This window comes from Hyperolius riggenbachi, chromosome 9 (genome assembly GCF_040937935.1).
Source record: "Hyperolius riggenbachi isolate aHypRig1 chromosome 9, aHypRig1.pri, whole genome shotgun sequence".
NCBI lineage: Eukaryota > Metazoa > Chordata > Amphibia > Anura > Hyperoliidae > Hyperolius > Hyperolius riggenbachi.
This window is the reverse complement of record NC_090654.1, coordinates 136,644,475-136,672,114: the sequence shown is the minus strand read 5'-3', so window position 1 is coordinate 136,672,114 and position 27,640 is coordinate 136,644,475. Positions and strand designations below refer to the sequence as shown.

The 27,640-nt window shown below is 44.6% G+C and overlaps 1 protein-coding gene across 4 annotated transcripts in view; it reads left to right on the top strand.

Moving 5' to 3' along the window:
- Positions 1-26,336, top strand: part of LOC137532724 (dnaJ homolog subfamily A member 1-like) — a 51,673-nt gene extending 25,337 nt beyond the window's left edge. For all 4 annotated transcript variants that reach the window (XM_068253562.1, XM_068253563.1, XM_068253565.1 and 1 more), the window contains 3 exons: positions 1,094-1,324; positions 10,481-10,581; positions 25,254-26,336. In XM_068253562.1, the coding sequence (XP_068109663.1) occupies positions 1,094-1,324; positions 10,481-10,581; positions 25,254-25,475 (554 nt within the window). In that variant the 3' untranslated portion in view covers positions 25,476-26,336. The remainder of the gene's footprint in view (positions 1-1,093; positions 1,325-10,480; positions 10,582-25,253) is intronic.
- Positions 26,337-27,640: the final 1,304 nt, after the last annotated feature.

The window sequence follows — 27,640 nt, the reverse complement described above, 5'->3', positions numbered from 1 at the left end:
TCTATTTTTTTTATTTTAAACTTGTAAATAGTGATAGATGCAAAACGGAAAAAATGCACCTTTATTTCCAAATAAAATATTGTCGCCATACATTGTGATAGGGACATAAATTTTAACGGTGTAATAACCCGGACATATGGGCAAATACAATACGTGAGTTTTAATTATGGAGGCATGTATTATTTTAAAACTATAATGGCTGAAAACTGAGAAATGTTTTTTTTTTTCTTATTCTTCCTGTTAAAATGCATTTACAGTAAAGTGGCTCTTAGCAAAATGTACCCCCCAAAGAAAGCCTAATTGGTGGCGGAAAAAACAAGATATAGATAAGTTCATTGTGATAAGTAGTGATAAAGTTATAGGCTAATGAATGAGAGGTGAACATTTCTCAAGTGAAAACGACGGAATGCGAATGGGTTAAGCAAAGTGAAGTATTCTGGGTACATGCCTTTGAAACTTTTTCCTTCAGGTTCAAACAATAACTATTTACACTTGTTTCTGTAAGTTTTTTTTTTTTTGTTTTTTTTGTTTTTTTTTTTTTCTCTCCCATGTGTGCTAATTACACAGACAAGGATCATCTGGAAAATGAATTATGCAACAGACAAGTGGGATTTTTGTATGCATATAGTTGCATACACTTTGCATTTGTTTTCAGTTTTTTTGATTGGTCTGTAATAGGGCAATGATTGAGTCACTTCCTATGTGGAAGGGATAAACACTGTTACTTGTATTCATTTTCAGCTTGACAAAGGCTGGGGACAGTCAAAATGGTTGCTGATATAATATTATTTATTTAGCTCAGAGCGTTGTGTGCTGCAAACTCCTTGCATTGGTTTCTATACTTACACACAAGGACTTTAGAAATCCTCAGTTTCGCTTGCACACCTCACCCTAGTTAAGGGTCACATGTGAAGCTGCTGGTCATTTGTATAATACTGTATATATGTCACTTGGATGTTATAAGTAATGAAAGTGTTATTGCTGTTTCAATAGCAACACAGCTGAAGTGTCAAAATTGTCGAACGGATGTGTAAAAACCCAGGATTGCGAAGTAGTTAAACAATCTATGAATGCTTTGGTGTTCCTTCCTCAGGTATGAAGAACAGGCAGAAGATAATTCTTCACGGCGAGGGTGATCAAGCTCCAGGTGTACAACCTGGGGACATTATCATTGTTCTGAAGCAAAATGAGCATCCAGTCTTCCAGAGGAAGGACAATGATCTTATCATGAAGATGGAGATTCAGCTCACTGATGCTCTCTGCGGGTGTAAACAGAGGGTCAAAACACTGGATGGCAGAAGCATCCTTATAACCTCACAGCCAGGTAAAGGCCTGCTAAAGTTAAAAAAAAATTTCATGCAGTGTTGCTGACACTAAGTCTACAGGCACAGAGGAAACTGCTCTCTAGTGCCTCTATCTTCATATCCCTCAGACTGCAGACCCTAGACGGCAAGGAGGCTGTGGCTCTACCTGCAGCATTACAAGGTGTTTTTAGTGCAGCTTAGACATTGATGCGCTTGGTCTTCCCCAGAGGAAATCTGTACAAGAGGTTTGAGTTACTTAGTCCTTTCTGTGTGAGGAAGTAAGGTTTATCTTCAAATAGTACATTGGCTTTGAAGAAAACCTAGGTGATAGAAGCCGACTGATCAAAAACTTCCCAGTCGGTGGTTAAAGCAGATGTGGTCAGTAAAGTAGGTGGGGCTCCTGACATAACAGTGGTCACTAAAGCAATTAATTGCATAAAAAAGGAACCAAACCTAAAGCTTTGACCATTATAAATAGAAGCTGCACCTCCACCCTTGTTTTAAAGGTTTTTAAGAGTGGGTTGCTGCATCAAATTTAGTCTACAGTCTACTACCATCTTTCAAAATACAAACAGATGCAATTTTTATGCGACTTTGGTTTGAGATTCTCAAGCCTGTATAGTAGTTGTCCCAGCATGCAACACGATCATTGCCTCTGCAGTATGTCCTGTGGGAGAGACTTCAATCTAATTAGTTTTATGAATGTTTATACTTTTAAAAATTCAGAATTTCATAAGAAAATGTGTGGTATATTGTGCAGCTGTTCCTCACCCTTCACGGCTCGTATAGCAAAACTGCAAGCTAAACCATCTTATCACTGCCTAACGCCGATCGGCGGTCACAAGGTGGCAGCCCCAGGCTAATGCTGAATGGCGTCAAGTCCTGGAGCTGTAGTTTTAGGAGAGAACACACGCATGCGCGATTGTTCCCTGCCAATTCAGAGCTTCGCTCAGTGATCAGCCTGCTAACTGCGATTGCGGCTAGCAGGCTGTTAGTAAATGAAAGGGAAAATAAATCTCCTTTGTTTACATCTGCACAGCGCTGTTATCTAATGCAGCGCTGTACAAGGGGCACTCGGCTGTCCCTCAGTGGCTGGCAATCTAAGCCCTCTCATAGGCTGATGCCTATGAGAGGCGAAGAAGAACACAGATCGCCATCCTAGTCAATTCAGGAAGAGGGGAGGGAGGGAAAGTCAGAATGTATATACTGAATTAAAAAAAAAAAAAAAAAAAAAAAACAGGATTGCAGGAGCGATCAGACCCCTCCAAAAGAATGTCCTGTTAAGGACAATAAAAGGTGGTTATATTAATTTTTGTGCAGAGTTGTATGGCATTTCTTCATCGTTTTTAAAAGATTCTTTACAGTATAAAACCTACTACCAGAAAAACAAAATTGAAGCACAGCACTTGTTCTTCAGTTGAAAAATTGGCTCCAAATGCGAAGTTGAGAAATTGATTACATTATCTTGCTTAGGTTTCCTTATCGGGCCACTATTAGTAAACATTCCTAGCAGCTGAACACAAGCAGAAAATGTGAAACAAGAGATACAGTTTCACTGTTTACATTATTTTACATTATAATTTTTAAATACAGCAGTATGCAGTAAACTACAACGGCAGCTTTTAGAGCAGAAAAACTACTTTGGGAACTTGTAATTTTGTAAACTGAGATAATACTTGAGCACAAAAGCATGGGTAGTAAGAAGTAGGAATATGTCAGTTTAATCCTACCTTAAGCAAGGAACAGTTTGAGGCACTCCATGCTGGTGTTTGCCACTTCACCAGGGTCTATGGTAGTACTGGTGCTAGGTCCAGGAGATGCTACGCTGCTGGTGTATGCCTCACCAAGAAAACTCAGATCAGCGTTAGCACCACTCTGCTGCCCTTGAGTGTGATCCTGCGGTTTAGTGACATGGGGTGTGGTACGCCTGCCTCTAGCCGGGACCTCAACCTCATCATTGCTATCGGTCAGAGAGCCACTGCTATTCACCGGTTCGTATTCTGACTCTGATGATTCTTCGGATGAGGCTTCCCAATCACACTCACCCCACCGGGCCAGAATCTCGGCGGCCTCTTCAGCGGAATACCCCTTTTTTTTGCCACAGTGGACTGCTAAATTTAGGGGGTATTCCTCTGAGACTACCCAGGAAAAAGGGCACCCACCTAGTAAAAGGGAGTACTTGTGAAGTAGAAAGCTGTGGTCACTGAGTTTTGATAAAAAAAAAAATCAAAACTGATCTTTACAGTGCCACAGCTATTGTGCACTGTTCTTGCAGTGATCAGAAAAAAAAAATTCTGTCACTGCGGTGGGGCGGGCTGAACGCAAGTGCAGGCGAACGATCAAGCCTGATCGTTCAAACACTGCGTTTTTATTGTATCCTAGTGACCCTAATATAGATCTGACTGCGATCCGTAATGATCACTTACAAATCCTATATAGTAGCAATGCTGATTAGCGACAGTGATGATGCTAATCAGCAACTAATTAGTGATTGCGGTGTGGTGGGCTGGGTGCTAACTGACGCTAACTACCCAACGAAGGGCCCTAGCTAAATAACTCGCCTAACTGTTAACACTAGTGATACTAAAAAGTGACTGTTTTCACTGATCACTGTGCGCAAGGGGCAGATTAGGGTCTGATCTGATGGGTAACAGTGACAGGGGGTGATTGATGGGTGATTAGAGGGGAGAACAGATGTAAATAATGCATTTGGGAGGTGATCTGAGGGCGAGTCTGCGGGTGATCTGAGGGTGTGGGCGGGTGATCAGGTGCCCGCAAGGGGCAGGTTAGGGTCTGATCTGATGGGTGGTAGTGACAAGTGGTGACGGGGTGATTGACAGGTGATCAGTGGGTGATTACAGGGGAGAATAGATGTATACAGTACAGGGGGGGTCTGGGGAGGATCTGAGGGTGTGTGTGGGGGAGGGGGGTGATCAGGAGCCCCCAGGGGGCAGTTTAGGACCTAATCTAAAATATAGTGTTGACAGATAGTGACTGGGTGATTAGGGGGTTGATTGGGTGCAAACAGTGGTCTAAGGGGTGCTGTGGGCGATCAGGGAGCAGGGGGTCAGGATCAGTGTGCTTACTACAAGGGCTGCCTCCTCCCCTGGTGGTCGCTCGATCACTGGGACCAAGAGGGGAGGAGGAAGCCACTATAATACACTTTGCATACATAAGAAAGTGTATTATACACTTTTGAATGTGCTGATCGCAGGGTTAACAACCCGCAGGCGCTGCTAATTAGCCAGCGGGTTGATGTCGCGGGTGGGCAGAGCCTAATGCTGGTGGATGCACGTGCATCCCTGCGCGCGATCCCCAGCTGATCAGTCCCCCAGGTGCCGCCGCCGATCGGCATTACGCGGTCCTGGGGGTGCCACTTTGCCGCCGCCAATTGGTAGTGGGCGGTCGGCAAGTGGTTAAAAATAAATTGAGAAAGCACATGTACATAGGTATTCACAGCCATTGCCATGAAGCTCAAAATAGAGCTCAGGTGCATTCCGTTTCCCCTGATCATCCATGAAATGTTTCTGCAGCTTAATTGGAGTCCACCTGCGGTAAATTCAGTTGATTAGACAGGATTTGGAAAGGCACACACCTGTCTATATAAGGTACTAGCTGGATGCCCGGCGTTGCCCGGGTATGTATTTGGCTGGTGTTGGCCCCACCCCCTTTTTCCTAACCCTAACACACAATTACTTAATGACCAAGTTTGTGAGCTTTGCGGTCTTTGGCATCAATAATTTGCATTGAAATAAAATAAATCTGATTCGCTGTGGCTCCACCCCTTTTCTGAATTTGAACCTAAATCACCCAATGGCCAAGTGTACCAGGTACAGGTGATTAACAGTGCAAGAGGCTTGTGCCATTAACAGTGCAAGAATGACAGCAATTAAATATTCCCCTTAAAAATCAATAGGTGGATTTTGATTGGCTTTTGTACGCTCTACCCACCTTTCTGAATATTAATCCCAGTCACCCAGTGACCAACTGTGCAAAGTTTGAGAACCCTACCATTAACGGTGTAAGAATGGCTGCAGTTTACATTTTCCCAATGAAATTTTTATTTTTCTCCACCCACTGATTTCCTGGCATTGTTCGGGTATGTATTAGGCTGGTGTTGGCTCCGCCTACTTTTTCTAACCCTAACACACAATTACTCAATGACCAAGTTTGTGCGCTTTGCGGTCTTTGGCATCAATCATTTGCATTGAGATTAAACAAATCTAATTGGCTGTGGCTCCACCCCTTTGTCTAAATTTGAACCCCAGTCACCCAATGACCAACTGTACCAGGTTTAAGGCTTGTGCCATTAAAGAGACTCTGTAACAAATTTTTCAGCCTTAGTTCTTCTATCCTATAAGTTCCTATGCCTGTTCTAATCTGCTCTGGCTTACTGCAGTCTTTCCTAACTGCACTGTATCTGTAATAAATCAATGTATCTTTCCTCTGTCCTGTTTGTCGGGCTAAGGCTTGATTGTGTGGAATGTGCAGGGCTGCTTGTGATTGGTAGAAGCGATACACACCCTCTGCAGGCCCCCTGCACACTCTGAATGACTCACACACTATGCTTAGCTGAGCCTATTAGAAGCTGGTTAGTTTGTTTGTAAACACTGCCTAAAACTGTTAATTACAAGCCAGGATTGCAGCAGAGAGTGGCAGAAACAGCACAGAGGGGCACAGGAGAAAATAATGAATAGAATGGTATGCTTCTTATTGTAAGAATATTAGAGTACAGATTCTCTTTAACAGTGCAAGAATGGCAGCAACTACATATTCCCCTTGAAAATCAATAGGTGAATTTTGATTTTCTTTTGTAGGCTCCACCCACTTTTCTGAATATTAATCCCAGTCACCCAGTGACCAACTGTGCAAAGTTTGAGAACCCTACCATTAACAGTTTAAGAATGGCTGCAGTTTACATTTTCTCAGTGAAATGTGTATTTGTCTCCGCCCACTGATGACCCGGTATTGGCCGATTATGTATTTGGCTGGTGTTGGCTGTGCCCACTTTTCCTAACCTTAACACACAATTACTCAATTACTCAATGACCAAGTTTGTGAGCTTTGCTGTTTTTGGCATCCATAACCTGCATTAAAATGAAACAAATAAGATTGTCTGTTTGTGGCTCCATCCCCTTTTATCAATTTAAACCCCAGTTACCCAATGATCAACTGTACCAGGTTTAAGGCTTGTGTCATTAACAGTGCAAGAATGGCAGCAATGAAATATTTCCCTGAAAAATCAATAGGTTATTTTTGATTGGCTTGTAGGCTCCACCCACTTTTCTGAATATTAATCCCAGTCACCCAGTAATTAACTGTGCAAAGTTTGAGAACCCTACCATTAATAGTGTAAAAATGGCTGCAGTTTACATTTTCCCAGCAAAATTTGTATTTGTCTCCACCCACTTATGAACCCGTGTTGCCCGCTTATGTATTTGGCTGGTGTTGGCTGTGCCTACTTTTCTAACCCTCGCACACATCAATTACTCAATTACCAAGTTTGTGAGCTTTGCGGTGTTTGGCATCAATAATTTGCATTGGAATGAAACAAATCTAAAAAAGGGGGGGGTGGAGCCACAAACAGCCAATTAGATTTGTTTCATTCCAATGCAAATTATTGATGCCAAACACCGCAAAGCTCACAAACTTGGTAATTGAGTGATGTGTGTGAGGGTTAGAAAAGTAGGCACAGCCAACACCAGCCAAATACATAAGCGGGCAACACGGGGTCATAAGTGGATGGAGACAAATACAAATTTTACTGGGAAAATGTAAACTGCAGCCATTTTTACACTATTAATGGTAGGGTTCTCAAACTTTGCAGTTAACTACTGGGTGACTGGGATTAATATTCAGAAAAGTGGGTGGAGCCTACAAGCCAATCAAAAATAACCTATTGATTTTTCAGGGGAGTATTTCATTTCTGCCATTCTTGCACTGTTAATGACACAAGCCTTAAACCTGGTACAGTTGATCATTGGGTGATTGGGGTTTAAATTGATAAAAGGGGGTGGAGCCACAAACAGACAATCTTATTTGTTTCATTTTAATGCAGGTTATGGATGCCAAAAACAGCAAAGCTCACAAACTTGGTCATTGAGTAATTGTGTGTTAAGGTTAGGAAATGTGGGCGCAGCCAACACCAGCCAAATACATAATCGGCCAATACCGGGTCATCAGTGGGCGGAGACAAATACACATTTCACTGAGAAAATGTAAACTGCAGCCATTCTTAAACTGTTACTGGTAGGGTTCTCAAACTTTGCACAGTTGGTCACTGGGTGACTGGGGATAAATATTTAGAAAAGTGGGTGGAGCCTACAAAAGAAAATCAAAATTCACCTATTGATTTTGAAGGGGAATATGTAGTTGCTGCCATTCTTGCACTGTTAATGGCACAAGCCTTAAACCTGGTACAGTTGGTCATTGGGTGACTGGGGTTCAAATTTAGACAAAGGGGTGGAGCCACAAACAGCCAATCAGATTTGTTTAATCTCAATGCAAATGATTGATGCCAAAGACCGCAAAGCGCACAAACTTGGTCATTGAGTAATTGTGTGTTAGGGTTAGAAAAAGTAGGCGGAGCCAACACCAGCCTAATACATACCCGAACAATGCCAGGAAATCAGTGGGTGGAGAAAAATAAAAATTTCATTGGGAAAATGTAAACTGCAGCCATTCTTACACCGTTAATGGTAGGGTTCTCAAACTTTGCACAGTTGGTCACTGGGTGACTGGGATTAATATTCAGAAAGGTGGGTAGAGCGTACAAAAGCCAATCAAAATCCACCTATTGATTTTTAAGGGGAATATTTAATTGCTGCCATTCTTGCACTGTTAATGGCACAAGCCTCTTGCACTGTTAATCACCTGTACCTGGTACACTTGGCCATTGGGTGATTTAGGTTCAAATTCAGAAAAGGGGTGGAGCCACAGCGAATCAGATTTATTTTATTTCAATGTAAATTATTGATGCCAAAGACCGCAAAGCTCACAAACTTGGTCATTAAGTAATTAAGTAATTGTGTGTTAGGGTTAGGAAAAGGGGGTGGGGCCAACACTAGACAAATCCATACCCGGGCAACGCCGGGCGTCCAGCTAGTCATCCATAAGCGAAAAGTTCAAAACCCCCAGGACTCTTCCTAGAGCTGGCTGGCCATCTAAACTGAGCGATCGGGGGAGAACGGCTTTAGTCAGGGTGGTGACCAAGAACCACACGAACAAAAGACGAAGGAGGCACTCAATTGGCGTAAATAAACGTTTGTTTATCTAAATCGTTGCAGAACACAACAGGTTTTGGGGGTTTCCCCCTTCCTCAGGTGTACAAACATCAATGACACACAGCCACACAACGACACAGGTCCTGATGATAATTAATCTACGGTGGGTGGTAAAAAGGGTGCAAAACGGCCCCCTGGGACTGTGTTTTGGCAAATCTTGGATTAAGCTGATTGTGTACAGTGATATTACTGGATGTATGCTGGCACTTATGTTTTGAAGTGTTTATGTGGGTAGACCTCTTAGTTATGTAGCGCCCAGAAAGATTTATTGGACTTACCCTGAGGGGTTGATGATGGATTGAGGCTCACCTAGGTCAGCTGACCAAAGGGGGAGGGTCCTCCTAGTATGGGTGTAGTGCACTGTATTATATAAGGCTGCTGTGTGTCATTGTTGTTTGTACACCTGAGGAAGGGGGAAAACCCAAAACATGTCGTGTTCTGCACCGATTTTAGATAAACTAACGTTTATTTACGCCAATTGAGTGCCCCCTTCGTCTTTTGTACGTGTGAATCTTTAAGTGGAGTGGTGACCCACTGAGGGAAAGAGCACCGGCGGACCAGGTGTGTGAAGCCTGGGTAGAGTGACCACTCCAGGATACATTGTGGTGACCAAGAACCCAATGGTTACTCTGTCAGAGCTCCAGAGGTCCTCCGTAGAGAGGGGAGAACCTTCCAGAAGGTCAATCACCTCTGCAGCAATCCACGAATCAGGCCTGTATGGTAGAGTGGCCAGACGAAAGCCACTCCTTAGTAAAAGGCATGTGGCAGCCTGTCTGGAGTTTGCCAAAAGGCACCTGAAGTTAGACCGTTAGGGCCCATTTCCAATATCGCGAATTCTCATGCGTTTTTCTCATGCAAAGTCGCATAGCAATACAAGTGAATGGGACTGTTTCCACTTGTCAGGATTCCTTTGCGTTTTTCTGTGCAGAAAAAATTCGCATAGCAGAGCCATCAGAATTTGCATACCGCTATGCGAATCGCATACAATGCGGTTTGGGTATGCAAATTCGCATAGAAACAATGGAAAATCACAACGGCACTGCCATGGCTAATTTCGCATACATCGTCCTCCATGCGAATTCGCATGGAAATTCGCATAGACCCGCATGCGAAATTCAATTCCGCATGCGAATTTTTACCGCGGCGATTCGCACCGAACAAGTGGAAATGCAGCCTTAGAAACTAAATTTTCTGGTCTGATAAGACAAAGATTGAATGCCAGGTGTCATATTTGGTGCAGACTAGGCCAATACCATCCCTACAGTGTAGCATTGTACTCCGGGGATATTTTTCAGAAGCAGGAACTAGTAGACTAGTCAAGATAAAGGAAAAGATTTCTGCAGCAATGTACAGAGTATGAACTCAGACTCGACATGACAACAAACTGACTTCAGGACAACTCTGGGAATGTCCTTGAGTGGCCCAGCCGGAGCCTAGACTTGATTCTGATTGAATGTCTCTAAAGCAATCGTAAAATGGCTGGGCACCAATGCTTCCCATCCAACCTGATGGAGCTTGAGAGGTGCTGCACAGAGGAATTGGTTAAACTGGCCAAGGGTAGGTGTGCCAAGCTTGTTGCACCATATTCAAAAGGACTTGAGGCTGTAATTGCTGCCAAAGGTGCATAAACAAAGTATTGAGCAAAGGCTGTGAATACTTATGTACATGTCATTTCTACTTTTTATTTATTTATTTTTTTTTAATAATTTAGTTTGACACTGTACATACATGTCACCTCAGGTACCCTTTTAAGATTTTTTTTTTTTTTTTTTGTCTAGAGCAAATTACTGAAAGGTGATATTCTGTTATATTTATTAATTTATTTAGTTTATTTTTCTTCTTTAATTTGTTTTAAGATTAAATCCATCCTATTTGCATGTGTTTTTACTTTAGGCACAGTGATCAGACCCGGTGCTAAAAAGTGTATTCCAAAAGAGGGGATGCCCATTTATCGTGACCCTTTTGAAAAGGGGAATCTCATCATCCAATTCCAGGTATTCAGAATTGAAGTCCTACAAATACAGTTGCAAGAAAAAGTATGTGAACCCTTTGGAATAATATGGATTTTTGCTCAAATTGGTCATAAAATGTGATCTGATCTTCTTCATCCAAGTTACATCAATAGACAATTAGTCTGCTTAAACTAAGACCACACAAATAATTAAATGTTTCCATGTTTTTATTGAACACACCATGTAAACCTTCACAGTACAGGTGGGAAAAGGTATGTGAACCCTTGGATTTAATAACCGGTTGAACCTCATTTGGCAGCAGTAACTTTAACCAAACTTTTTCTATTGTTGCAGATCATCTATTGACCATTCCTCTTTACAGAACTGTTTCAGTTCAGCAATTTTCTTGGGATGTCTGTTGTAAATTGCTTTCTTGACGTCATGCCACAGCATCTCAGTCGGGTCTAGGTCAGGGTGCTGACTGAGCCACTCCAGAAGGTGTATTTTCTTCTGCTTAAGCCATTCTGTTGTTGATTTACTTCTATGCTGTGGGTTGTTGTCCTGTTGCAACATCCATCTTCTGCTGAGCTTCAGCTGGTGGACAGATGGCGTTAAGTTCTCCTGCAAAATGTCTTGATAAACTTGGGAATTCATTTTTCCTTCAATGCTAGCAATTTGTCCAGGGCCTGATGCAGCAAAGCAGCCCCAAACTATGATGCCCTCACCACAATACTTCACTGTTGGATGAGGTTTTGATGTTGCCTTTTTTCTCCACACATAAAGTTGTGTTTTTTTTCCAAACAACTCAATTTTGGTTTTATCTGTCCACAAAATGTTTTGCCAGTACTGCTGTGGAACATCCAGGTGCTCTTTTGCAAACTTTAAACGTGCAGTAATTTTATTTATTTTTCCCAGAACGTCCTCCTGACAGCACCCCTCCTATGAGACTTGTCTCCCTCCCAAACTTTGGATAGGAAGCTAGAAGATACACATTTGCATAACAGGCAGGCAGGAGCAGTATATAAAGGTGTTCCTCACGAGGTATTCAGTTGTTTTTCCTGTCCCGGACGGGACGCTTTTGAGAGGTCTCCAAGTGCTACTATGTCGGGCGGCAAGTGCAGAGTGCAGCGCGGGCATAATGGAGGCTGAGCAGGGGACTCGGCTTGTCTAGCGCACACCGTGGAGGAGGCTTCTCCTGAAGATGCGGAAGCTTTATTGGCGGCAGGAGCGCGAACCGGAAGTTCCTGGCGGAAGTGACGTCATGCGTATGCGTCCCGCATGACGCGCCAGCTGATGAGAAAGCGGCAGAGGCCGCAGAGGGAGAGATTGACTTCAGCTGCAGGTAATTTTCTCAGGGGTATATATAGTTGAATAGTAGCCATGATCACCATTGCTGTCGGTGATCATGGAGGACGCTGTAGGCCCTTTTCCTCTGGAGTCTGGCGCTATCCCCTCTCTGGTAAGCAGTAACTGGTCCTGCTTTTGAGGGATATGTATTGTATTATAGTATGTCCAAATTGGAGGGCTGACAGTCCGTCTTAATTTTTTCTTTGTAGCCCAAAGCCCCAAAGAGTGATAAAGACAAAGACAAATCTGCATCTCAGCCAGGGCTAGGTGGACAATCTTCTGGCAGAACTGAGAAACGCTGTGTTATGTGCAATTCTCGTTTCTATTCTTCCTCTATGAAAAAAACTTTGCCAGTCTTGTAGAGAAAAGGTGGTAAAAGAGGAATCGCCTGTTGTGTTTAAAGAGACTCTGTAACATTCAAAACATCCCCTGGGGGGTACTCACCTCGGGTGGGGGAAGCCTCCGGATCCTAATGAGGCTTCCCACGCCGTCCTCTGTCCCACGGGGGTCTCTCCGCAGCCCTCCGAACAGCCGGCGACTGTGCCGACTGTCATTTCAATATTTACCTTTGCTGGCTCCAGCGGGGGCGCTGTGGCGGCTTTCCATTCCGAACTACACGGAAATACCCGATCTCATTCGGGTCCGCTCTACTGCGCAGGCGCAGGAAACTTGCGCCTGCGCAGTAGAGCGGACCCGACGGCGATCGGGTATTTCCGTGTAGTTCGGAGCCGACAGCCGTCAGAGCGCCTGCGCAGGAGCCAGGAAGGTAAATAATGACGTCACCGCTGCCCGGACTCCACGGAGGGCTGCAGCGAGACCCCTGACGGATGGAGGACGGCGTGGGAAGCCTCATTAGGATCCGGAGGCTTCCCCCACCCGAGGTGAGTACCCCCCAGGGGATATTTTTATGTTACAGTTCCTCTTTAAAGACTTAATGGGATGGATGCGGTCTGAAATGGCTTCAGCCATTAAGGAGATAAAAGATTCAGCAATTGCAGAATCTGCAGTTCCTTCTACTTCTACGGATACTGTCCCTGCTCCTTTACCAGTACCGGTGAATGATGGGCTTAGTCAGCCAGAGGAAGCCCTTCAGGCTCCTATCTCACCTCATCAGGGGAGGAGATTTCTGGGGAGGAGGAGAACCCAGAGGTGCCTCAGAAGTTTGCTTTTTCACCAAGCTTAATGAGACTTGTTGTCTGCTATGCAGAATACTATGAGTATAAAAGGTGAACGGAAATCTTTGACCCCTTTGGCTCTGCAAGAAGGGGAATATGGGTGAAAACATGGCAAGGGGACAATTCGTCTCGATCCAAGTTGTGTGGGTTACCCTGTGAAGATGAGCTGTTATTTGGTTCAAAGCTAGATCAGACGCTAGAGAGAACCTCAGATTATAAGAAAAATGTTCCTACCAGAAAGAGATCATTTCAGTACAAGAGTTCAGCTCGCAGTGGCATCAGAGAGCCTGAGACTAAGATCCCACCAAAAAAGAAGCGGATTCCAAATAGAAGCCAGAAGAGGAAGACTTTTTCCCCGGTCCATCCAACCCAATAAGCAATGACGCCAGTATTCCAGTAGGGGGGAAGGCTTTCCCACTACTACGAAACATGGTGCCAGCAGTTCACAAATCAATGGCTCTTGAGAATAGTGTTGGAAGGGTACAAAATAGAATTCGAGTATCCCCCACCCCAGAAGTATATGGTAACTCCTCAGCCAGTGTCAGCAGACAAAAGAAATGCACTACAAGAAGATATTTCTTCCCTTCTGGAGAAAAGAGTGATCCGAGAAGTACCAGCCTGCCAGAAGGGCCAAGGGTTCTACTCCCCAGTTTTTCTGATAAAAGAACCACAGGGAGCCTTCAGGTTTATTCTAAATTTAAAGGGGTTGAACAAGGCTGTAAAATACAGAGAGTTTCGAATGGACAATGTGAGTTCTGTAATAACCCTGTTGCAAAAAGACTGTTTTCTAGCTTCACTAGACCTCAAAGATGCCTACCTGCATGTACCGGTTCATCTAGAGTCCCAGCAGTTCCTAAGATTTGCAATTCACCTTCAAGAAGAGGTAAGACATTTCCAATTTAATGCATTACCTTTTGGGCTAGCTTCATCGCCTTGGCTGTTTACGAAAGTGATGGCGGAAGTATTAGCAGTTTTGAGGTGTAGGTCCATTAATATCATTGCTTATCTGGATGATTTATTAATTTGGGGTGATTTGTTGCAGTCAGTAAAGGATCAGGTTGAAATATGCATTGATAGCCTACAGTCATTGGGCTGGTTAATTAACTAGTCAAAGTCTACGTTAGTGCCCAGCCAGTCTATGGAATATCTAGGGTTTATTTGGAGAGTAGACGCTTCCTCGATAAAGTGGCAGTTGGATCTGATGTATGCTTTCCCATAATAGCTCTGATACCAAGGGTGCTGAACAAGATTATTCAGAACAGAGCGCATCTAATTCTGATAACACCGTTCTGGCCAAAGACACCGTGGTTTGCTCTGTTACAGAAATTAGCGATGTGTCAGCCAATAATGTTACCAGACAGAACAGATTTGTTGTCACAGGGACCAGTTCTTCACCCGGACTTCAGATGACTTCACCTTTCAGCATGGAAATTGAGTGGGGGATCCTGAAGTCAAAAGGTTTTTCGGATCGACTCTCTAAAACATTAATACAATCTCGCAAAAAAGTCACAAGGCAGATTTATCAGAAGGCATGGAAAATCTACTGTGACTGGTGTATAAAGAAGGATAAGGATTCTATGCTTTCCGCCTCAGCTCTGGAATTCCTGCAGGATGGTTTTCAGATGGGGTTAGGTACCAGCACTCTTAAAGTTCAGACGGCAGCTTTGAGCGTATATTTAGAAAGAAGATTAGCTCAGGAGGAGTTTCTTCTTCTTTTTTTTTTTCAGGGAATTAAGCGACTTAGGCCGGTGATAGTATCTAGGGTTCCTCCTTGGGACTTGAATGTGGTATTACAAAGTCTTTGTGAACATCCCTTTGAACCTTTGGATCAGATTCCTGATAAATTTCTGACATTAAAGACGGCCTTTCTTCTGGCAATCACCTCGGCCAGAAGAGTCAGCGAACTTCAGGCTTTATCCATTAAGCAACCTTATTGTACCATCTCTGAGGATAGGATCACCCTACGTCCTGACTCTGCTTTCCTTCCTAAGGTGACTTCAAAGTTTCACCGGTCTCAGGAAATCTTTCTTCCATCATTCTGTGATAAGCCAACTAATGAGAAAGAGAAAAAGCGTCATTGCCTGGATGTTAGGTGTATCCTTCATTATCTGGAAAGGACTAGGTCCTGGAGAAGATCAGATACCTTGTTGGTGCCTGTTTGCGGGAAAATTTGAGGGGAGGCAAGCATCTAAAACGTCAATTGCAAGATGGATCAGACAGACTATTACCACGGCTTATCAGGCTCAGGGGAAACCATTACCGACCTCAATTAAAGCTCACTCCACAAGAAGTGTATCAACATCTTGGGCAGAGAGGGCAGGCGCCTCGATAGAGCAGATTTGCAGAGCGGCCACCAGGTCCAGTCAAAATACGTTTATTAAACATTATAGACTAAATTTTTTAGCCAATACTGATCTGTCATTTGGAAGAAAAGTGTTACAGGCAGTAGTCTATCCCTAGTTTATTGTATTTGTTTATCGTCTCATAGGAGGGGTGCTGTCAGGAGGACGTTCTGGGAAAGCCCAGCTTACCTTGGGTAATGTCTTTTCCAGTAGTCCGAGTGACAGCACCCCTCCGGCCCACCCCAATAGAGGGGATAATTAAAGTAATCATTTCAGCAGCATATGGTGTCCGTGTCTTTTTTTTATTACTGAATACCTCTTGTGAGTAACGCCTTTCGATACTGCTCCTGCCTGCCTGTTATGCAAATTTGTATCTTCTAGCTTCCTGTCCAAAGTTTGGGAGGGAGACAAGTCTCATAGGAGGGGTGCTGTGACTCGGACTACTGGAAAAGACATTACCCAAGGTAAGCTGGGCTTTTTGGGACAGCAGTGGCTTCCTCTGTGGTATCCTCCCATGAAATCCATTCTTGTTTAGTGTTTTACGTATCGTAGATTCGCTAACAGGGATGTTGGCATATGCCAGAAACTTTTGTAAGTAGCTGACACTCTACAGTGTTCTCCCCAGGCTCTTTTAGCCGGGTACTCCACCCAGCTAATTTTAGTGAGTACAGGGCTATCAGCTCACCTCCTTATCCTTCTCTTATGCTGTAAGCAGAGTTGCACCGGCCCTGTATTCCCCTCCTTGCACCCCACCCGGCTATTTTTTTCATGCCAAGCGGGGAGAGCACTGCTCTAGGATTCTTGCAGTGAATTGTATCAAGTGCACAAGTGATTAATCAATTGTGTAATACTCTTTATCAACCATAATGGGAGCCACTCAGTGGTACTTATCAGTATCAAACAAAACAATTTGCCATTGAGTCATCACTGCACATGAGGTGTTTGTGAACTGTGTTAACAGCCAACTCATTAATGTCTTGATGGAGATGCTTGTGAGAGGCTTTTGTGCACCATATTGCTGCGAGATAAGATTACACAGGATCTTATGAGAGTGACTTCAAGCAGCCATCGTAGTGTTTCACTCCGGATGAACTGCATACACTAAATTGATCATTACACATGGATATATGCCAGTCTAAGCAATGCAATGCAGGGTTGACTCCCGGGAGTTGAAGGACCCATTAGGTTGTATGCAGTGTGAATGACACAGCTGACTGTGATTAGTTTAGTTTAGGCTGGTCACCACATTGATTACCTATTTCAATGGGGTTTTGGGGAGTTAAACTTAGCAGAGCATAATAGTTTTTTTTATATGTGATTTTAAAGGGAAGGCCCAAGCAAAATAAAAAAAATGAGTTTCACTTACCTGGGGCTTCTACCAGCCCCATGCAGCTATCCTGTGCCCTTGTAGTCACTCACTGCTGCTCCAGTCCCCCGCTGGCAGCATGCCGACCTCGGAGGTCGGTGGGTCGCATTGCGTACATTTTTACGCATTCCCGCTAGTGCAGGAACATTAACACATACTTTTTTACGCGTTAGAGAATCAATGCGTAAATTTTTACGCATTGAACCACTAACGCGTAAAAATGTATGTTTTAATGTTCCTGCACTGGCGGGAATGCGTAAAAATGTACGCAATGCGACCCGCCGACCTCCGAGGTCAGCAAGCTGCCAGCGGGGGACTGGAGCAGCAGTGAGTGACTACAAGGGCACAGGATGGCTGCATGGAGCTGGTAGAAGCCCCAGGTAAGTGAAACTCATTTTTTTATTTTGCTTGGACCTTCCCTTTAAGCAGACACCTGTGGTAAATTGTTTTGTTGACTCTAGGATTCTTCTTCACCCATTGAGCATTCTGCACTGTGCTCTTGCAGTCTTCTTTACACGACCGCCACTCCTAGGGAGATTAGCAGCAGTGTTGAACTTTCTTAATTTATAGACCATTTTGTCTTACCGTGTACTGATGAACAGTAAGGCTTTTGGAGATACTTTTATAACACTTTCCAGCTTTATGCAAGTCAACAATTCTTAATCGTAGGTCTTCTGAGAGCTCTTTTGTGTAAGGCATCATTCATCAGGCAATGCTTCTTGGGAAAAGCAAACCCAAAACTGGTGTTTTTTTTTTATAGAGCAGGGGAGCTGTAACCAACACCTCTCATCTCATTGATTGGAATACAGTTGGCTGACGCCTCATGCCAATTAGCTCTTGCAGATGTCATTTGTCTAAGGTAGAGGCCTGCATCGGGTCGGTACCCGCAGGTTACCTGAAATTCGAGTCTGGTGTGGGTACCCGAATTGATTCGAGGATCAGGTAGCGAGCTTCAGGTCTGGGGTAGTCAAAGCAAGCACAAGACAATTCTGTATCTTTTGCCTTCCCACAATCTGTGATGAATGCTGGGATACTTTCTTGCTGACTTGTTTGCTGCTTATCTTTAATGCCAGCAGACTGCTTCCTGCTCTCAAGCTGAGACCTCCACTTTCCCTATTCTAGTGCATATAACTGGGAACATGCCAGTGTGAGATTGAAGATGTGTTTTTCATAGATGGCAAGAAATCACTGGGGTGTGCTGTTAGAAGAAAAGGTGTGATAGGAGAGCTCTGTCTGTTAGTGACTGGGGATATTTGATAGGACAAGAGCTAGAGAATGTTCTGGCATTTTCTCTAAAACTGGAGGGAGGAGGCAGAGAAGCACATGCCACATGGGACAAGATCTATAGACAGTGTAGCTGCATCCACAGCCATCTAGCACACAGAGGTATGTGTTTGCTGCATATGACGAGAATATTTAAATACTGGCCTTTATTATCAGACCGGTACAAGACAATGGGGCAGATTTATCAACACAAGTGCATGCAAAATGCAAGGAAATCTATTGCAAAAGTGAAACTATTAATGCTTTGCGTTGTTGTTGTTGTTTTGTTTTGTTTTTTGTGATAAATCTGCTCCAATTAACTTTGATTTAGATTGGTAAGTCTTGAGAAGGTGTGAATATATGGTATATTTGTTCTCCCTGCTTAAAAGCAATTCTGATTTTCTTAATGAATTACTGTTTATTTTGCTGTTGAGCTACTGTAATGAAGGAAAGCTAGCTTAGGGTATATATACAAATCCGATTTGGATTCGCCAATTATCTCCCAATTTTACATCTCCCATGTAGTATGACACATTACCTACTCAATTTGCTCATAGTCATTACCGCCGCACAATGCCAAAGCCTCGTCCACCTCCTGGCACACACTTGTATCCACGTTGTTACAAGACAGTTAATTTTGGTACATAATGTTTCTTCTCAAGCCTACACGCGTTTGCACAGGAAGATCTACCAAGCACCTTCATTAAGCCAGTAGCTCATCATTAACAAATAAGGGTTCTAACAAAAGTAATTGCTCTTTGAGATATATATATACACACACACACACACACACACACACACACACACACACACACACACACACACACACACACACACACACACACACACACACACACACACACACACACACACACACACACACACACACATATACACATTTTGATTGGCCCCATACTACATGGAGGATCAAGATTGTGTGTGTGTGTGTGTATGTATGTGCACCATTAAATCTGAAAATTATTTATATGAGCCTGGACGCAGTGTCTATTCCTTGCAACTCAAGCTGCAGCAGTTGAAGAGTCACCCCGGCCACCGCAATGCATGCTGGGAGATGTAGTAGATTGAGTCTACATCTCCTGTAATAACATTAATGTACTGCGTCTCCCAGGATGCAGTGCAGGGGGGGGGGGGGCATTACCACTAGATGTAGTGTAGTTGGGGAGCAGCCTAAAGCTGACAGGGAAGTGGGTGCTCTGCTATTTGTTGTTTGAGTAGGACTGTTAAAGTGGTCTAACACCCAGCATTTCAACTTTGCTTTAAAAGATTGCTTACAGCTTATAAACTATTATGCCAGATTTTTTTTTTAGCAGAAATTCACTGAATGGATTAAACATGACATTTTAGTGCTGCATTTAGCTAGAAATCCTCCTCCGTGCTTCTTTGTTTAGTTACAAATGTATCTATCTACAATGTAACAAACACACACTGCTCTGAGAGAACAAAGAGGGCTTCCCTGGCAGGCTTTTCAAAGGTCTATTTGTATAACAAATAAAGATACATTTGTAACTAAAAGATAAGAACGGATGCGGATTCCTAGTTGAATCCAACACTAAAATGTCATGTTTAACCCATTCAGTGAATTTCTGCTTAAAAAAAAATCTGGCATAAAAGGTTGTAAGCTGTAAGCAATCTTTTAAAGCAAAGTTGTAATGCTGGGTGTTAAACCGCTTTAAGGTAGCCATACACCTGACGATTATGGGCAGAATCGACAGACAAATTTATCTCTAATCGCATCTGATTAGAGATAAATTTGTCTCTTGTCAATTCTGCCCATATACTACAAGCAGTTTCCCATCCGATTTCAGCATGAAATCTTCAGGGAATTGCCTGAGCCGCCACGTCCGCACCGCTGCTTCCTGCAAATGTATAAATGTGCTGCCGCGTCCACAGTGTGTGCATTTATACGTTACCTGTCCTGTTGCAGCCTCCGTGAGGTGTCCCGTAACCTCCGGGCGGTTTTCTGTACGCGCTACTGGTGCATAGTGTCTGACGTCAGCGCATAACGCGGGGGGCATATTTATACATTGCGGCATGGGTTTCATCGTCCGTTCCGGAAGTCGCCACCGTACCGCGTGCACCTGACCAAACAACTTCGGTTCGACAACTTGCAGCATGCGCGATAGACAAAGCTACCAGTTTCTGTCCCAAAATTGGTCGCTTTGTCGTTCGGGCATGCACTTGGCGACAATGATTTTCATCCAATTCAATTACAATAATCGGATGGTCAGTCGGCCAGGCTGGTCAGGACATTTGGGACAATAAAAACTGGTGTCAGTCCTTCTAGCACTGCTGCAGACACGACGTTTTCTTCGGATGCGTTGACGTGGGGCACTCGGAAGCTGATAGGCGTAATGCCTTCCATGCAGTCGGCTAGTTGCATCTGGGGGGGGGGGGGGGGGGGGGGGTCATGGCACCTCCTGGATACAGGCGGTCCAGAATGATCTGTTCCTGAAATTGAAGGAAAGATCCAGCTCTCCTAGCCTTACTGTAGAGAACAAAGCTGTTGTAAACTGCCAATTGAATCAGATAAAAAGACACTTTATTATACCAGCGTCTTGTTTTCCGGGAAATTAAATAGGGCGCTAATCTCTGGTCATTGAAGTCCACCTCTCCCATGTTGACATTATATTCGTGGACGACAAGGAGCTATTCAATGACCTCAGTTGCCCGTTGAATTTGGACTGTCGTGTCTGTGTGAATGGTGGACAGAAAGTAAACGTCCCTCTTGTCCCTCCATTTCACCGCGAGCAGGTCGTCAGTACGCAAGGCGGCCCTCTGCCCCCGTTCAAGTCTGGTGGTAACGAGCCGTTGGGGGAAGCCCTGGCGACTAGGCCGCGCAGTGCCACAGCATCGGATTCCTTCTAACTTTAAGTGCTGATAGAGGGCCACACTTGTGTAATAGTTGTCCACATAAAGATGGTACCCCTTCTGGAACAAGGGTGACACCAAGTCCCACACAACCTTTCCACTGCTCCCCAGGTAATCAGGGCATCCGACCGGCTCCAATTTTGAGTCTTTTCCCTCATAGACCCTAAAATAAGATGTATAGCCTGTGGCCCTTTCACAAAGCTTATACAGTTTCACCCCATACCGGGCGCACTTGCTTGGGATGTACTGTTTGATGGCAAGGCGCCCGGTAAAGCGTAAGAGGGACTCGTCTATGCAGATGTTCTGTTCAGGGGTATAAGCATCTGCAAATGTTGCTGACAGGTGGTCTATGAGGGGCCGAATTTTGTGGAGCCGGTCATAAGCAGGGTGGCCCTTTTCATTACAGGTTTTGTCGTTGTTGAAGTGCAGGAAGCACAGCATGGACTCAAATCGTGTCCTGGACATGGCAGCAGGGTACAAGGGAACATGATGTACTGGGTTCGTAGACCAATACGACCGCAATACATTCTGTTTCATTAGTCCCAAGTGAAGGATAAGGGCCAAAAAGATTTTAATGTCGGAAACTTGGACTGGTTTCCACCGGAAAGGCTGGGCATAGCTGCTCTCCGGGTGCTCGGTGATGAATTGTGTGGCTTTACAGTTGGTCTCAACCACAATTAAGTCCAAGAGAACTTGGGTGATGAGCAGCTGCAAAAAGTCTAGGGTTGTTCCTAGATGAGCTGTCGCCACCTGGACTCCAGACTGGGCGGTGAAAGGGGGCACTACGGGTGCGGCGAAATCAGGGGATTGCCAATCTGGATGTGCCAGCACCTCTGGGAGTCTATGGGTACTACGGGCCCGTCTTCTTCTTGGTGGCTGCGACAGGGGTACTACTGCACGTGCCACCGTACCAGTTTCAACTTCCATGCCTGGCGCTCACCACTTCACCAGGGTCTACAGAAGTACTGGTACTAAGTCCAGGAGATGCTGCTGGTGCCTGCCTCACCAAGAAAACGCTAATCAGCGCTAGCACCACCCTGCTGCCCTTGAGGCGGATCCTGCGCCACCTGCGGTCTAACAACATGGGGTCTGATACGCCTGGCTCTAGCCGGGACCAAAACCTCGTCATCACTTTCGGTCAGAGAACCACTGCTTTCCACAGGTTCAAATTCGGACCCGGATTATTCGTCGGATGAGTCTTCCCAAACGCTCTCATCCGACTGGTCCATGTACCTGTATACCTCCTCATCGGAAATCCCCCTTCTTGCCATTGTGGACTGCTAAGTTTATGGGGTTTTCCTCCGAGACTACCCAGAAAAAAAGAGCACCTACCTAGCAAAAGGGAGTATTTTAGAGGTATTGGGGATGGTGGCGAGTGGAGTCTCAGAGGCAATCAAACAATCACGGGAAAATCAAAGCCGATCACGGGACAATCAAATACAATTACAGCACATTCAAATCTAATCACCGCACAATCAAATCTGATGCACTCGGAAGGTGATGGGGGGTGGTGGTGGGGTGGGGGTTGGTGGGAAGTGGGGTCTCAGAGACAATCAAACAATCACGGGACAATCAAATACAATTGCAGCACAATCGAATACAATTGCAGCACAATCAAATACAATCACAGCACAGTCAAATACAATGCACTCGGACGGTGATTAGGGGGGAGGGGGGGGTCTGAGGGCGATTTGAGGGGGTGGGGGGTTGATCAGGAGCCTGCACGGGGCAGACTGAGTCCTGGTCTGATGAGGCAGACACGGGGTTACTGATCGAAGATCAGTTAGTGATTGCTGGGGAGGACAGATGTAAACAATGCGCAGGGGATGTAATCAGGAGGGGGGTCTGAGGGCAATCGAGGGTCTGGGCAGGTGACCGGTTGCCCCCGCGGAGCAGTTGGGGTCTGCTCTGATGGGTGGGGGTGCTGAGGGGTGATGGACAGGTGATCAGAGGGGGATCAGGGGGTAATGTAGCTGTATACAGGGGGGTAGTCTGGGATGGGGTCTGGGGGTGATCTAAAGGGGGGGGGGGATCAGGGTTGATTAGGAGGCAGTTAGGGACCTAATCTGAGGGATAGTGTCGATAGTTAGTGGCGGGTGGGTGGGGGGGGGGGTTAGAAGGGTGCTGGCAGGGGTCTGCTGGGGTGATCAGGGGGGGGGGGTCTGAAGGCTGGGGTGGGAGATCAGGGGTCTAGGGAAAAAAAAATGTGTCGTGTAAACTTACAATGGCTTCCTCCTCGCTGGTGGTCTCTGGAACAATGAGACCACGAGGCGAGGAGGAAGCATGTATAAGGCACTTTGTTTACCTAACAAAGTGCCTTATACGCGTTGATAGGCGGAATTTTATATTCCTCCGCTCGCCGGCGCTGCTAATTGGCCGGCGAGTTGGAGGCTAAATGTCCGGCTATCGATCCCCGGCGGAGGATCGCGTCACGGATGACGCGATCGTTCCGCCCATGCCCATACAAGGACCGCCGCCATTTGTACATGCGGCGGTCCTTGTGGGATCCACTTTCAGGCCGCCCCTGTGCAGTGGGCGGTCGGTAAGTGGTTAAAGGAGTTGCCAGGCTAAAATAGTCAAAATGAGCTTTACTCACTTGGGGCTTTCTCCAGCCCCTTGCAGCCGACTGTCCCACGCCGACCGCACCGCTCCCCGCCGCTGTCTCGCTCTCCGTATTCAGGCCGACTGTGGGGTCACTGTCAATCATGGCCACCTGCACAGTTCGCCGCGGCCCACGTGGCCATGATTGACAGCGCCGCTTTGTGAAACCGCAGTAAAGCTGACCCCGCGGTCGGCCTGAATACGGAGACGGACAGCGGCGGGGAGCGGAGTGGTCAGCGTGGGATCGCTCAAGTCCAGTCTTATCAGCTGAACGACGGACTGTACACACCCGATTTGACGTCCAAACGACCAGTCATTTGCGAACATCCGCCGTGTGTATGTACCTTTTGCTGGTGTGTGCATAGTGGACATGAATATATTTTTCGTTGGCTCCCTTGTGAATTTAGTTAGATGCACTATCTGTCCCAGGAGAGGATGTTAGGATATGTGCTCCTAATCTCTTTAGATAGGTTTGATGCAATGAATGTTTGCATGCACTATGCATGTTATAGAGCCTGAGTTAGGACATCTACAACTACCTGGGTACTTCTGTGCAGTGTAGGTGACTACGTAAGGGAATGCTTTCTTTTGTAATCAAGACACCGGCTTTTAACTTAGCTTTAGGGATAGCAGTGGGGCCTGGATGGTTGATTCCTGTGAATACATTTGTTTGTACATTTGCATGTGAACGTGCAAAGGGTTAACATTTTTTTTTTTCTGCAACACAACTGATGCAATATGAAAGGACCCCAACCTTCCAATACCTGCCTGTAAATGAACTATGCCCTAGCCCTAAAACTAGAAGTATGTCCTGAATTAAAAGTTGAGCTGAATTCTGTGACAGCTACACACCCCCCTTTTCCCCTCAGAAAATAGACTCTGAAATCTCTTGACAAATTTCCTCAAACCACTGGAAAAGTATGGAGAAGTAGATTAGGAGGTGCACTTGTATTTTACTTTATTTTGCAAAAACATCTTAATTTAAAATAATCTTCTATTGCAGCATATAAAATGTTATCTACCATTACAGCATATAGAAATCCTGTGTCTAAACTAAAGCTTTAAAGCCCAACTAAACCTAAACTTGAACCATTCCAATTGTAATTTCAAGCATCACGATTTTTGGCGCACAGAATACTAGTTCCGTGTATCCTTTTTATGGGCCAAACTCCATTTTCTCTCTTTTTTATTTATTTATTTATTTATTTTTTGTGCTTTCTGGATGCGTCCGGTGGGTGTTGTAGGACCCTTATTTTATGACCAGAAAGTACCCAGCACCTCGTGCCCTAAATCTAAACTCATAATTCTTTTGAGTATTGGTAAACTGTGTGGGCAATTTATTGCCCTCCAAACTGTATTCTATGAACATTAATGGAAACTCCCTGGCCTGTGCACACATAAGCAGATTACATTATTGAGGGCAGTTGTAAACCTGTAACATCCAGAGGATGTTGACTGTCTGCAGTAGGTGTGTGCGTGGAGTAAGGCAGTATAGTGTGGTGTGCAGATGTAGCATTGTCAAAGCCTGGTTGCACATCAAACCCTATACCTGTAAATGTCTATATGTGGTTTAGCAATTATCAGTTAAAGTAAGCATAGGTCTACGCAATGGATTACTGAAATTGAAACAGTTCCATTAGTGTTCATTAGTAATACTAATCATTTACATTAATGAACATGATTGCTGTGAGAATCAGTATGTGAATTCCTAACAACTGGGTCACGTTTCAGGTTAACCTTCCCCAACCTGGCTGGATTCCTGCTGAGCGTCTTAAAGAATTTCAAGAAATCTTTCCATCAAAATCAAAGCCGGACATACCTGAGAACAGTGAAGAAGTCTGCTTGACTGACTATGATCCACAAGAGGACCAGGGACAAAAGGACAGAAGAGAGGCCTATGAAGAAAAGGATGAACATGACTCATATCATCCCATGCAATGTCACACTTCCTAGGCAAAAGCATTGACAAATGACAGATTACGGATTTATTTTAGAAATCACAACCAGAGCTTGTTATCTTCTAAGCTCATTGCAGTCCAACATATTGTCTGTAGACTATTTTAGTTGGGGACACTTGCTGCCTCCAGGTTCCAGCTAGGTGTAGTTTGAGTCTTAGTCACTTCTCAACAGGAGACAAATAGCGACTGCAGCAATGAAGCTTTGTCCTTGACATGTCTTCTGGTCGTCTTCCTTGAATTTTTTTTCAGCTGGTGCTACCTCTTCATATCTCAGCCTGGAAATCATTCTGGAGTTTTGGAATGGTCAAGTGATGCAATTTGTACATGGAGTGTAAATAGAGTGGTTGAAATTGTTGGCATTGTGGACTTAACAAGTTACGCACCCTATATAGGGTGCCAAATGCACTGTTTTCTACTAGCTACACGTCACCCATTGCCTCTAATTAGATAATACAACCTCATCATTATTTGTAGTTTTCTACAGATTAAAGCATTCCACTTTTTTCTTGCATTCGTTCATTCGAAACTATTTAACCCTGCATTTCACACTCAAAAAAAAAAAAAAGTATTAAAAGAAAGTTTTTATGTCTCGGCAGATTTTTGTCTGCAAGAGTAAAGCCAGGAAATTGACATTTTGACTACATGCTGCCGTTGGAATACAGGGTGCTTCGGTTTACCATTGCCTGCTGTATATTGGGCATCTTTCTGTGAAGTGCAATAGTGCTGATTCTGCACCAATCAAATACTTTTCTGGTATGGAAACTTCAAAGTACTGAATTAATTCCACCCCGCTGTATTGAGCATACAGTCTCTTAATGTGAATACTTATTATTAAATGGTATTTTGGCTTACTAAAGGAATCTCTTATCTATAGTTCTATGTATGGTTTAAACACTTTATTAAATATTTGGAAAGACTGAAAATGACATTCCTAACTCGCTCTCCTTCCCACAGGTCGTATACAGTTAGTATCCCAGTGCTTACAAATCTACATCCACCCAGGTGTTCAACAATCCAGTGTTGTGTCCCACACCTTAAAGGGACTCCGAGCAGTGCAGAAACTATGGAAAGATGCATATCATTTTAAAGCTCTCTTTCTCCTCTTTCCAATGATATATAAACTTCCACCCTACGCCTTTTAGTTTTCACTATTTTCTCGATTGAAATTGCCGTGGCCGCGATTTCGATCCCGAAAATAGAGAAAACTAAAAGGCGTAGGACAACGATTTAGGGGTCGTCAGAAAGAGGAGAAAGAGAGTTTTATAATGATATCCATCTTTCCATAGTTACATTGTATTACACAGGGAGACTTTTTCTGCTGAATGGAGCGGCGGTTTATATATCATTGGAAAGAGGAGAAAGAGAGCTTTAAAATGATATGCATCTTTCCATAGTATCTGCACTGCTCGGAGTCCCTTTAAGCAATAAGATGCTCACCAGCCACTAACAACCAACATTATTAGGTTATTGGAATGCAGTGACAACCATGATGATGCTTGTGCGAAACTGTGTCTGGTTGGAGGCCAGCGGCATGCTATCTTACCTGATAGAGCGTGCTCTACTGGTTGGGGTATCGGGGGATATGGGACCCGTTATGTAAGTGTATTTTTTTTTTTCATCCTTAGTGTTGCTTGTGAAGCCTTTTATGAAATCTACAGAGTGTATTATTGGTTGGAAAGAGGAGACTGGGAACATTTGCTGTGACTTGGTTGTTTGTGGAAGTGGTTCCCTAGTACTGATGGATAGATGAGATCCCGATTCTGAATGATCACTGTTTTTCAACAACCTTATAAAAAGGGTTGTTGATGGCTGGTAAGCCCTTTTTAAAGAGACTCTGAAGCGAGAATAAATCTCGCTTCAGAGCTCATAAATAGCTGGGGCACGTGTGCCCCTGCTGAACCGCCGCTATAGCGCGGCTTAACGGGGTCCCTTCACCCCCAAAACGACCACTGCGACACTTGGTCGCAGATTTGGTCGTGATTTATTGCTTCCTGGAGGCAGAGCTAACGGCTGCAGCCCTGCCTCCAGTCGCGTCTGTCAGCGGTGCATCGCCGCCTCTCCCCCGCCCCTCTCAGTGAAGGAAGACTGAGAGGGGCGGGGGAGAGGCGGAGATACGCGCTGACAGATGCGCGTGGGGCAAGGCTGCGGCGGCTAGCCCTG